Source organism: Rhamphochromis sp. 'chilingali', assembly GCF_963969265.1.
Source record: "Rhamphochromis sp. 'chilingali' genome assembly, chromosome: 22".
In the NCBI taxonomy this organism is placed as follows: Eukaryota; Metazoa; Chordata; class Actinopteri; order Cichliformes; family Cichlidae; genus Rhamphochromis; species Rhamphochromis sp. 'chilingali'.
In genome coordinates, this window is record NC_137950.1 from 26,860,821 (window position 1) to 26,873,716 (window position 12,896).

Here is a 12,896-nt window from a genome sequence, read left to right on the forward strand (position 1 = left end):
TTTCTGCTGTTTTCACATTATCATAAACAGTAGGTTGATTTATATTAATTTTTCAATAACAGATACTAAAACTAAAGCTAGTTCCTCTTATTTTATTTTAATTAGTTTCTTTTAGTTCACAAAACTTATACATAAGCAGACATCTACCCGGGTTCAAGTACAGTAACAAAAGCAGTATTGTGATTTTAGAGAAAATGCCTGTTTTATGATTGATAGATTTTTGCCAAATTGATTTTTAAAAGTAGTTATTATATTCCTATTTGTATTACAATTTGACTTTCAGCCCCAGCATTAAGATATTATTAACCTATTAACCTAATCTTATTTGAAATATTATTTTTGTAAGATTTTGAAACTTCTGCATTATCAGTGTGATTTTTTTCCTTCCTGACAAACATGAAGGAAGTAATGTTTGAAGAAGTAATGTTTGTTAACTCCTCCCAGAGACATTCATCTCGCACAATACATTTCATAAGCAATACTTTGCACAAAAGAGCCAAAATGTTACAATTTTTAACTAATATATGTGAAATTATATTTAATTTATTCTTTTATTTGTCAGAATATTCAATATACACTCCGGTTTAAATAAATAAATGCATAATTTTCTGGCTATTTTTGTATGGTCAGGCGTCACTGACCTGTAGGGGTCAGTGTGGCGCCGTCACTGCGCTGTTGGAGAAGAAGAAGAATTTGATAGTAGTGGGCGCGTTTGCTATCTGCCCCGGTGAACGCTGCAGAAAGGCGAGTGCCAGGTAGAGTGATGACTTCAGACTCTAGTTAAACCTGTAACGGGGCTTCATGTTACTGAGTTACGTTATTGTTTGCTTTTATGGCATTTCATGTTTCATTTGGCTCAGAGAGCTACTAGATACCATCCCCCTCTGTAGCAGGCTAACTAGCCAGCTAGCGTAAACAACTGTTAGCTCTGCATCACCACTGAAAGACAGGATGTCATAAACATACAGCCGTTAAACCCTCAACTAAGCTTCAGCTGATATTTGTCAGTGTGAGCCGGCAGCTCTGATGTTCATATCCATTGTGACCGCCTGAGCTAAATTCTTTCTCTTTCTTTCTGCCCTCTCCTACAAAATAAAACCTCTTTGTCGTTATAGCAGCTGCTGGAGCCATGAGCGAGTTCAGGATCCACCACGACGTGAACGAACTGCTGAGCCTCCTTCATGTGCGAGGCGGCGACGGAGCAGAGGGCTACATAGACCTGCTCCAGAAACACAGGACCCCCTATGTCACCACCACAGTGTCCGCGCACAGTGCCAAGGTGGGCTATACTGTACTCCACTGTGTTTAACTGCAGTGCTTTTCATGGCTCATCAGTTGATAATTTAGTTTTTAATTTGCATCTGTCCTCTTATCAGACACCCAGTCAGACTGTGTTTTTCTGCACTTGGCACCATAGTAATGTTTGTTAACTCCTCCCAGAGACATTCATCTCGCAATTAACTTTAGCAAAATTTCCAAATGCATCATTATGACCAGTAGTCCTTCCAGATTTCACATGTACTAATGAGTACAGGGAGTTTGGTGAGGAGGCAGAAGGAGTACTTTAAGATTCTTATGAATGAAGAAAATGAGGAGAGAGAATGATGGGATAGATGGGGGACAGGTAGGAAATCAGGAAGTGCAGAGGATTAGTAAGGAGTAAGTGAAGGCAACAATGGATGGATCAAGGTATGTCATCTGAACCAAGGCTCTTGGTTCAGATGACATACCTGACATCCCAATGACAGAGTATTGAAGTTAATCTTGTAGCGTGAAAGGATGCCTGGGGAATGGAACGTATGGCTTCATACCAAGAAAGAGCAGTACAGATGGGATGCTTGTTTTGAGAATGTTGATGGAGAAGTATAGAGAAGTTCAGAAAGAACTGAACTGTGTGTTTTTGTAGATCTAGAGACCGTATATGATAAGGTACTAAGAGAGAATTTGTGGTAATGCATGAGGAAGTCAGGATTGGTTGAGAAGTCTGTCAGGGATGTAATCCCACCACCACCTTGAGCCCCTTTCTTGTTTGCAGTGGCCATCACTTCATCACTTCCCTAACGCTAAAGTTTTCTAACTTACTCTAAGTAGTTAAATACCCAATGTTCACAACAGATATGTTTCTTTGAATATTTTCTTCATATTGCATGTTGTGTCACTTTCAGGTCAAGTTAGCAGAGTTTTCTAAAACCCCGGAGGATTTCTTGAGGAAATATGAGGAGCTTAAGTCCAAAAATGTTCGGAACCTCGACCCTTTGGTGTATCTGCTCTCCAAACTCTGTGAGGACAAAGAGGTAACGCCTCATTTACATGCTGCTTTTCATCCGGTTCTTTTTGTCATTGAGTCCAAATATTTCTATACTTCCTGATCTAAAATCACAATTATTTCCTTATTATTAATGTTGAAAAGTAGTTTAAAAAATGTAATCTACTCTATGAACTAAGAAACTTGCTGATTTATGTCCCTCCATCAGAGAGTTGGTTGATAAAATACTTGAATCTAATTTTGCATCCCTGCCTTGATATTTTTTTTGCAGACCCTCCAGTTTCTGCAGCAGAATGCTAAAGAGAGGTCGGAGTCTTCAGCAAACACCACCTCAACCACAACAACCAGTTACTCTCTGCCTCAAACCAGCACCAAAATGTCCATGCAGGAGCTGGACGAGCTGCGTAAGAAGCTTGGCAATGTAACAGCGAGCTCCAACGCTCCTCTGGTGAGCATCTCTTACCTTCAGATCATGTTACTGGTCTGAAGGTTAGATTAGCCTGTGAAACTCTACAGGACAGCTTGGAGCTAAAATAAGTTCAGCTAGAAACTTAATCAAGATAGGATGTATTTATTGGTTTATTTTATATGTGGAAACAGGTTCAGACAATTTTTGTTCTTTTGGCTCTGTGTGATGTCAAAGAGAGCACAAAGTTCCAACCACCTGCTTGTCAAATAATTTATGAGGGGCAATCACTCAGAGGAAAGTGGGTGTGAAGATGGAGGCGCTAAAACAGTTTGGTTCAAATGGTTAATGAGCTGTGAAGCTGCACAAAGGCCCAGTATAAGATAAAGAAGGCTTATTTTGGACTGTGAGTCATACAAAGCTACTCTCTGGAGTCCTACAATGAAGATGAGTTGGAGGTTCACAGAGATGGTCCTTTTTAAGTTTCAGAATTTTTGTTCATAGAGCTATTCAGGTTTCTTCTTCTTAAAGTAGATCAGATCAGAGATGGCGAATCTCTGGTTAATAAGGGAGATAAAGAGGTTAAAAGAAGCTCTCATTCACATTAGATTCGCAGTGTACTTCACATAGGAGTGATTAGACATGCACAAGATTTGTTTTTGGCCACTTGGGCTCAGCAGAAAGAACATCACAGCTAACTAACCTGAATTTGCCTCATTGCATGTACTTTATTTGTAATGAAAAACTTCATTTCAGGCTTGGTGTGAATCCACCATAAGGATGTGACAGGGAACAAAAACTAAACAGTGAACTAACATCATGAAGCTGTAGATCAGGTATAATAATAACATGTTATCATATAAAGGTTACCTGCAGTATGTCACTGTTTACAGAAACATCTGCTGGCATTTTTTTGTGAATAAAAAGCTGCCTTGATCAATAGTTTAATCTGAAGGTTAGAAGGGCCAGTCTATTGCTATTGATAAAAATTACATTAAATTTCACTCAGTTTACCATCTGCTGCTTTTAAATCCTGAGTTTCTTTGTTTTTGGAATTCGCCTACAGCCGGCTGAAGTCACACGGAAGATGCTGAGGGACAAACACAACAAGAAGAACCCCACCCAGCCCAACCCCGTCTTCCCCAATTGGGTGTATGATCGTCCAGCTCTCATCGGAGACTTCATCACCAGCCCCACCCCTCAAGGAGAACCAGCTGTTCCTGTTGGTAAGTTGGTAAATTTACACATTCACCTGTGCAGCATGGAGTCTGAATATAGTCCCCCTGTGCGTATTGATGTGGTTACTGTCCGTGGTCAGGTATGCTGCCTCTGGGGACGCAGGAACAAGCTCTGGTGGAGGATCTGCTGTTTGTGCTGATTGGAGTCGACGGGCGAGACATCACCGCTCAGCCGGTGCTGGGGCGGCAGAACCGCTCCTTCATCGTTGATCCAACACTGGACATGTCTGTCAAAGAGCTGGTCAACAGAATATTACCGGTCGCTTCGTACTACTCAACTATAACACGGTAAGAGCGTAGACTGTGCCCGGTATGAGCTACTGCTAACAGGCTTAAGTTCACAAATGCACATAATCACTAATGAGTTTTCCAGATGAACTACTGGGACCCTCAAGGTTGATGCAATGCAAAAGAAAAACCCAACAGCATCTCTTGTAACTAAAATGTTTATTTCACATCAGCTTTGAGTTTTTAGAATAACCTTGAATGGAAGCTTCAGTTACGTGACTGCAGTTAACAAAGCTGAGTGACTCAGCTGGCACTCAAAAAATCCACACCTCTGACCTTAAGCTTTATTAAACTATAAATGGATATACAAAGAAAAGAGAAGAAAATCATACTGTAAAGTTTTTAGGTTATTACATGAGGAAATTTGTTTTAGAGATCAAACAGTTTTTGTAGCTGTAAAGTTGGGAATTTTAACATTAAAGTCTTTTTTCAGCCCTCCAGATTTCTGCATGGGTAAAATTTCCAAATGTCTTAAAATGTGCTGCAGGCACAGGATAATGCAGATTTTTTTGCATTATCTTTGAAAGGTTTATTTATATATATTATTTAGACATCTGATCCTATGTATGATTTATATGTGCGCCTTAAACACAAAGTATATATTTTAATTGTTTATCTGTTGAAACCTTTTATCTATTTTCTGTTGCTCTTTCGCATTAAATTCATATTTAATGATCGATATCAATGGGAGTCTCAGTGATTTAGAGCTTGAAAAAAGTGACATAAATATCAAATAATTCAGAATCATATGATCTTTGCTTAAAGGGTCTAAAAGAGATTATATGTTATAAGATAATTAAAGGTGACGTGTTGCATTTGCCCTCCAGGTTCATTGAGGAGAAGTCATCCTTCGAGTACGGCCAGGTGAACCACGCCCTGACAGCGGCAATGAGGACGCTGATGAAGGAATATCTCATCCTGGTCACTCAGCTGGAGCATCTCCAGCGGCAGGGCCTGCTGTCCCTGCAGAAGCTCTGGTTCTACATCCAGCCCACCATGCGCACCATGGAGATACTGTCATCAATCGGTAAGAAACTAAAGATAACACATGGTCGTTGTTTGCAGGCATGATGAATTAAAAGTTGTCAAAGAAACATGGAAAGAAGGATGAGTTAGGGGCGCAGTGATCAGGAGTTGCTGGAGTTCTGGCACCATCCTGGTGCAAAAGGAGGACAAAATGCAAACCAGAGGGTGGAGAAAGTCTCTTGAGAATAGAGTGCTACTTCTCCTTTGCCAGAGTGGACTTGATTTAGATTTCTAACTTAAAGTTGTTTATCTCTGCTTCTGCATACCAGCACAGTTTATTGAATTACAAGCCCTAAAATTTCATCTGCTTCTAAACTGTCTTCAGATGTTGTTTAAAATAAGCTTAAAATGTTTAAACATATGTTTAACAAAGCAAATATTAAGAAAAAATGTTGATCTGTTGTAGAGATATAGAGCTGAATTTGCAGATTAGTGGTGAGGAGGAGTTCTGAATGTTTTCACTTTATAAACGTTAGTTTGTGGGTCACAGATCGTAGAAGACCTGCAGTCTAAGCTTCTTTAAATGAGCACCAGAGAGTTAATTTGACTGGAAGGTGATCTGACCCACTTTAGAAGAGAACATGGCACATCAAACTGGGTCTAGATTAACCAACGCTGATCACAAACAACACTGAACACTTTGAAAATGCCTGATTAGTGTGGAATCTCACCTATTATAAAACAGATATTTAGTTAAATTATGCTTTCTGTTGTGTTCACAGCGTCCTCCGTGGACAAAGGAGAGTGTATGGGAGGGTCCACGTTGAGCCTTCTCCATGACAGAACCTTCAATTACACCGGTGACAGCCAGGCTCAGGAGCTGTGTCTGTACCTCACCAAAGCAGCCAGCGTCCCGTACTTTGAGATCCTGGAGAAGTGGATCTACAGGGGCATCATCAAGGATCCGTACAGGTTCAGCTGCTCCCAGAGTTTCAACTCTGAAAAATGTGTGTTGTAAAATGTAAAGCTCATATTTTGTGACTCCACAGTGAGTTCATGGTGGAGGAGCACGAGCTGCAAAAGGAGAAGATTCAGGAAGACTACAATGACAAGTACTGGGATCAGAGATACACCATTGTGCAGCATCGGATTCCCTCCTTTCTACAGAAGATGGCAGACAAAATACTAAGCACAGGTAAAAATAGAACATTTAAGACTTGTTGAACATAAAATGGGAATCCTTTCGGCGATGTTGAGACGTGCTATCGTGCAGGGAAATATCTCAATGTGGTGCGGGAGTGCGGGCGGGACGTGACGTGTCCTGATGCTAAGGAGGTGCTATACACCCTGAAGGAGAGGGCCTACGTGGAGCAGATAGAGAAAGCCTACAATTACGCCAGCAAAGTGCTTCTGGACTTCCTCATGGAAGAGAAGGAGCTGGTCTCACGTCTGAGGTGAATATTTAATGGTTATTGGATATTTTGTGGTGAGAAGATAGGATGAGATGCTGTGTGACCAGTTTGTTCTGTTATATTTGACACACACACACACACACACACACACACACACACACACACACACACACACACACACACAATTATTGTCAAGATTAAAACTGTAAATTTTGAAGTCAGCGTCTAGTGTTAGGGCTGGGCTATTTCTGTAGCTTCCAGTGATTATGAAAACAAGATAACTGGGATGAGGCGGTTACTGTTTGCATCCATTTTTGTTTCAAATCGCTTGTTTTGTCTCGTTATAATAACTCAAATATACCTTTTGCCTTCGCCGTGGTGCATTTTCAGCCCAGATTTAGTCACAGTTTAGTTCAGCTTATGCTAAGATGACTAAAACTGATACTTTGGTCAAAAAAGATCCCTCTAGAAAACACAAGTCTTAAACAGAGGTTCTGCTGGGTCTCTATTGTTCTTTGTGTGGTTACTGCAAAGGTTTCTATAGATGCTCAAGTTTTAATGACTTAAAATACAAGTGGTTAGATTTGATCTTAATCTAAATGTAAATAAATTTTTGACTGATTCCTGCTTGCTGCTGATATCACTGCTAGAGCAGATGACTATTATATGCTGCTACTGTCTTTTATTCAATTGCACAATACTATGTCACTTTTTCACTTTCACTGATAGCTAAGCAATTTATTTTTCAGGTTATATAGTTACTTAGAGTTATTTGATATTATATTCTGCACTATCCTACTGTATATTACTGTATACTACTATTCTTATTGTATATATTGTATATCTTATTCCTCTGTCCCTCTTGCTGCATTCAGCATGTGTATGACAAAAGAATTTCTTATCTCATCTTTTTATACTGTATATGATTTCAGTAATTTTTACAAATGTACGAGATTTAAGTGTAAACAATTTAAATCTGTCACATTTGTAAAAATGTAAACAAGCAGTTAAGACGGCTTTAATTTAAACCTGCTCTGTAAAACCAACCAGCAGGTGAAAAGTTCACTTTTCTTTATGTTTAAGCTTGTTAAACAGTCTGATGAAGGATTTCTTCCTTCATCATTCATGCGTTTTCTTTACTTGTGGTACCAAGACAAAATTACCATAGTGACATTAACGTTAGTCTGTTTGCTTTTGATGTGAAGTCAAAGCCAGTCGAACTTCCTGATGCACTTTTGTTTTGTGTTTTTTATTTTATGTTATGTTTAAGCCTATGATTATTTTATGAAGTGGTTTGACCATTTTCAAATGTCTGTTCTCTCTTGTGTCAGATCAATCAAGCACTACTTCCTGATGGACAAAGGAGATTTCTTTGTGCACTTCATGGACCTGACGGAGGAGGAGATGAAGAAGCCGGTGGACGACATCGTTCCTCCCAGACTGGAGGCTCTCCTGGAGCTGGCTCTGAGGATGAGCACGGCCAACACGGACCCTTTCAAGGATGACCTGAAGGTGGGGGAAGGCGTGTCTGTTTAGTTTGGATTGTAAAATGTGAACAATTAGCTGGTCTGACCTTCCTCGCCTGTCTCCACAGATCGACTTAATGCCTCACGATGTCATCACTCAGCTGCTGCGAGTGCTGGCCATCGAGACCAAACAAGAGAAGGCCATCATCAACGCTGATCCGCCAGACGTGGCCCTCAGCGGGCTCGAGGCCTTCTCCTTCGACTACATTGTCAAATGGCCGCTCTCGCTCATCATCAACAGGTTCAGAGCTCCAGTGGATCTTACTCTAGATAAATACATCTGAAGATATTTATTAATCTGTGAATTGTGATAAAATATAAAAAAAAATACAAGCTGTAAAATAAAAAAAAATAAAAAATGAGATGGTTAAAACAAAAAAAGACAAAAAAATATTGGTTTTAGTTTGACTAAATTAAATTTGTTAAAAGTGGGAAATCACAAAACCAACCTGTTTATTTAGAAGAGCTAATGTTTGCATTATTTATCCAGGAAAGCACTGACGAGGTACCAGATGTTGTTCAGACACATGTTTTACTGCAAACATGTTGAGCGGCTGCTGTGCAACGTTTGGATCAGCAACAAAGACTTCAGGCAGTACTCCTTACACTCTGCCAAATGGTGAGCCGCCACGAATCTGAGGTGACTTCCTGTAAAAGTTTCAACCAGTAGAACGTTCTTACCTTTTGTTCTTACCACCTGTGTGCAGGTTCGCTACCGCGTTCGCCCTCCGACAGCGAATGCTCAACTTTGTGCAGAACATTCAGTACTACATGATGTTTGAGGTGATGGAGCCCACCTGGCACGTCATGGAGAACAACCTGAAAATGGTGAGTGATTGAAGAAGGACCCCTGAGGAGCACTGAGAAGGAGACGTGCTGGTTTCAGGGAAAATGTGATCTTAAGTTATTTTTCTTTTCTTCTTTCTGCAGGCTTCAAACATCGATGATGTGCTTTGTCATCACACCAGCTTCCTGGACAACTGCCTAAAGGACTGCATGCTGACCAACCCCGAGCTGCTCAGGATCTTCTCCAAGCTCATGTCTGTCTGCGTCATGTTCACAAACTGCATGCAGGTATTTCCACGACTGCATAAAACCAGAGATAATGAAGTCACAGCCTCAATAATGTAGTATTTGATTACAGCACTCTTTAATTTACTTTAGTTTCATGAATCAATGTATTTAAGCTTAAACCCTGCAAAAAACTGCTGCACACACATTTTTAAATTGAAGCGCTCATAGTTTGAATTTCATTCAAAGAGCCACGTCTGCCTTTAAGCTGTTTAGACACGGTGGATAATAAAGTCTGCAGACTTCTGTTAAAATGTGAAGTTTTTGTGTGGGTAAATAGGAGAAGAGATCACTCTTGATCTCGTCAGACTATAACAAATATTCCCACATGCTTTTTGGAGACTTGATGAAACCCAGACATGTGAAGAATATGAGATAGCTTTTTGCAAATCTAGTTTGGGCGCCTGCAGCTTTTCTGTGACCATCGACGCAGAGCCTAAAAATCTGGATGCAGAATTGCACAAAAGCCTCAGCAGGCATGTTGCGTTGATAAAAATGTTGTGGTTATTGTGCAGCATTTACGGGACCTACACTGTACTCAGATTGTTGTTCATTTTCATAGTCGGATAAATGTTCATTTTTCCTTTTATTTGAACATCGTTTTACAGCTCTGCTATAACTAAGCCTCGAAAAACCTGAAAATGAAACAAACAGATGTGTTTTTGCCCTTTTTTCTCCTCCTCTGCTGATGAAGCGTTTCACACAGAGCATGAGGCTGGAGCGCCTCTCCATGGAGCAGGGGACGATGGATGAGCCCTCCGCTCAGAGCGAGCAGGCCGACGAGCCAGAGAAAAAGAGGCTGACCACGAAGGTACAAAGCATCCATCACCACAGCCTCCCCTCTGAGAAACACGTACTGAATAGAGAGGCTGTAAACCTTACTAAATCAGGCTTTGTTCATTCATCCTCCTAAAATTTTCATTATATGATTGTTTGTCGTCCTTTCCTCTTGGCTGCTGCTTCAGTTTTTAGCTGATCACGCAGACTCCCTCCAGACCGACGCCAGCTTCGAAGCCACCATCAGCAAGTTTGACAGCAACTTCAGCATGCTGCTGCTGGACCTGCTGGACAAGCTGAGCATCTACAGCACCAACGACTGCGAGCACAGCATGATCAGCATCATTTACAGGTACGCCTGTCAGCATTACAGAGGACGTTTGTAATAGGCTTTAAATTTTTTTCTTCATACCATCACACAGGCTCAAAGCAGTTGCTGCACTATTCATTTGCATGGAAATGAAGCTGAATGTCAATTTTCTCTTTGCATTCACTAACAGTTGTTAACATTTAATAACCAGAACAGTTTTGTAGGTGGCTTTTGTTAAGATAGCATCTTTTAGACTCCTATCCTGCTCCAATGGGGATTAAAAAAATATCCTGCCCATTTAAAAACAAAGGTTCTGGGTCATGTGATCACCTTAAAGGTTCTTATCATAATTTTCTTTAAAAATAGTTAAAAAAAATATTGTATGAACTAACTACAGAGTTTGAAAAGACATCTACTCTGGGTTTATGTCTGTATTGTGTCGAAGAGACATCAGGTGATGTTGCACTTCTTTTGTAATACCACTTTGCACCACAAGATGGTGCAGTGAGTCACCGTTGCCTAGCGTAGTTCTTCGGACACGTACAACTATAATTTGATCTTCAGTGGGCCGGACGACTGAACCTTCCCCTCAGTGTAGAAAAGTTTAAATGTATTTTGAAAGCATGAATCAAACAGAGCTGCTGAGCATAAAACTCAGGTTTCATCTTCCTGCAGAAAAGCTGCTGTTTTAAATCAGTCAGTAAAGGTCCTGGGGTTAACTCTCAAATATATGTGTAATATTACAGGAAGCAGCTCATTATCTGGATTTTTAACAAGAATTAAAAACTTAATTTACTGTGTTTATTTAACTTTCTATCGATTTATTTACTCTGGAAAATGCTAAAGACGGAGTAAAAACAGGATGTTAGAGCACACGCTTATTTAAAAAAATGCAGAATGTCGAAAGCTAACAGCAGCACACATCTGAAGGCTCAACAATAATTACAGAAGGTACCTTAAATTTATACTTAAGCTTTCACCACCAGGGGACAGCGTTTACAAATCATGAGATTTGCTTTCTCTGGACCTCGGCTGTAAATATGAATCTGGTTTAAAAAAAAGTTTTTCCTCACTGCAACATCTTCTGATATAAAATCATATTACACAAAAGTTCAGCCCAACACTAGTTCAACTTCAGGTCATGTCTCTTTAACACGATACATAGGGCTTATGAACTTAAAGGCAAAATAGTTATTTCTTTGCATCTTGTTGATATCATCAGTTAAGTTTTTAAAAACAGAAATGTACCTTAAAGTACCATTTAAACACTTTTCAGTGATAACATCTGCTTTTTTGAGGAATAGCAAATTTGTTGGACTGTAATAAAATGAATTTTATTTGAAACAAAAGGTGCATCATTACATTTCCTCTGATGACTCCTCAGGCTGGACTTTAACGGCTTCTACACTGAGCGGCTGGAGAGGATGGCCATCGAGCGCAGTCAGAAGGCAGCAGCGTAGCCTGTCGTCGCTTCGTGTGAATATGCAAAAATAAAAGTTTCATCATACCTGCTCATCAGTCCAACCGCCCAGACAGTCACGATTCAAAGAGCTAAGACGTGTATGTTTGTTCATATATATACATGACATTTCTGTATGACCTGTAGAGTCATTCATGTCTGCAGTGTCATTTTAGTGCTTCAGCTCTGAAAATGTGAGTCGTCACTATTTATGGGTAACTTATTGTACCTGTAAATTTATGAAAATGTATGTTTGTATTGAACTTAATTAAAACAAAAATGTACTGAATAATTTTGGTCTCTTGACCCCTGCCTTAACTGGTTTTTATCTGCAGTGAGCAACAAAGAAACCAGTATGAACACTCCTTGATGATGTTAGCCAGAGAAACATGAGTCATACAGGAAGTGTGATAACTTCACAATAAAACCTTCTGTGGAAATTTTTATTACAAATCTAGAATAGATTTAAAATGTCTGAATAACTCATCATTCAGTGTTTCAAAAAGTCAAAAAACTAGTGTCAAAAAAGTAAAACAAAAAAAAAACAGACAATCATTTTTTTTTCTGATTAACTTTGTGGATCAGAAAAAACACCCTTCAGATGTTTTTGAGCTAAAAACTTTCTTCAGTCAACTCAACATGTTTTCTTACTCTTGGTACGTTATTTGAACTTTTTAATATGTCATACATTAAAAGGTAAAATAAAAATAAATCAGGTGATGTTTAGATTTATGATTGTTGAAGATTTTCTAAGGTTTAGTTAAAAAATTTAACCTTCTTTGCGAAAACCAGGACCAAAACATTATATATGTATGTATGTGTATATATATATATATATATATATATATATATATATATATATATATATATATAAATAGATATTATACTTTTAAAACAGTCCTAACTGCATGGGGATTAACAGAAATGTCTGTGAATACAGAGAATATACTGTAAATTTAGAGAATTTTCCATATTGGGGTCGACAGAAATGACTGTAAGGGAAATAATCTCAATTCACTGGTGTCTGAACTTTTTGAAAAGCTTTATTCGGTTTATGCTGACCCAAGTTATTAATCATAGCTTAAAGGTCTCATAGTTTTTATGATAATAAGATTAACATTTTTAGTTTAAATCTTAAGCTGTTGTTTCCACGTATACATGACTCCCACGTGTCATA

The 12,896-nt window shown here is 39.2% G+C and overlaps 1 protein-coding gene across 2 annotated transcripts; it reads left to right on the forward strand.

Annotated features, from left to right (window-relative positions):
* The first annotated feature begins 659 nt into the window (after positions 1 to 659).
* On the forward strand, positions 660 to 12,011 carry tubgcp2 (tubulin gamma complex component 2). 2 transcript variants are annotated; one of them, XM_080872745.1, is made up of 18 exons: positions 660 to 755; positions 1,116 to 1,279; positions 2,166 to 2,294; positions 2,538 to 2,714; positions 3,739 to 3,898; positions 3,991 to 4,198; positions 5,026 to 5,225; positions 5,947 to 6,136; positions 6,214 to 6,359; positions 6,438 to 6,618; positions 7,908 to 8,088; positions 8,171 to 8,343; positions 8,593 to 8,721; positions 8,810 to 8,930; positions 9,033 to 9,176; positions 9,868 to 9,984; positions 10,139 to 10,302; positions 11,645 to 12,011. In XM_080872745.1, exons 2-18 carry the CDS (start codon positions 1,130 to 1,132, stop codon positions 11,718 to 11,720), a joined length of 2,646 nt encoding a protein of 881 aa, XP_080728871.1. In that variant the 5' UTR covers positions 660 to 755; positions 1,116 to 1,129; the 3' UTR covers positions 11,721 to 12,011. The 2 variants fall into 2 exon arrangements, with proteins under 2 accessions (XP_080728871.1, XP_080728872.1); XM_080872746.1 differs by having other exon boundaries at positions 1,119 to 1,279.
* Positions 12,012 to 12,896: the final 885 nt, after the last annotated feature.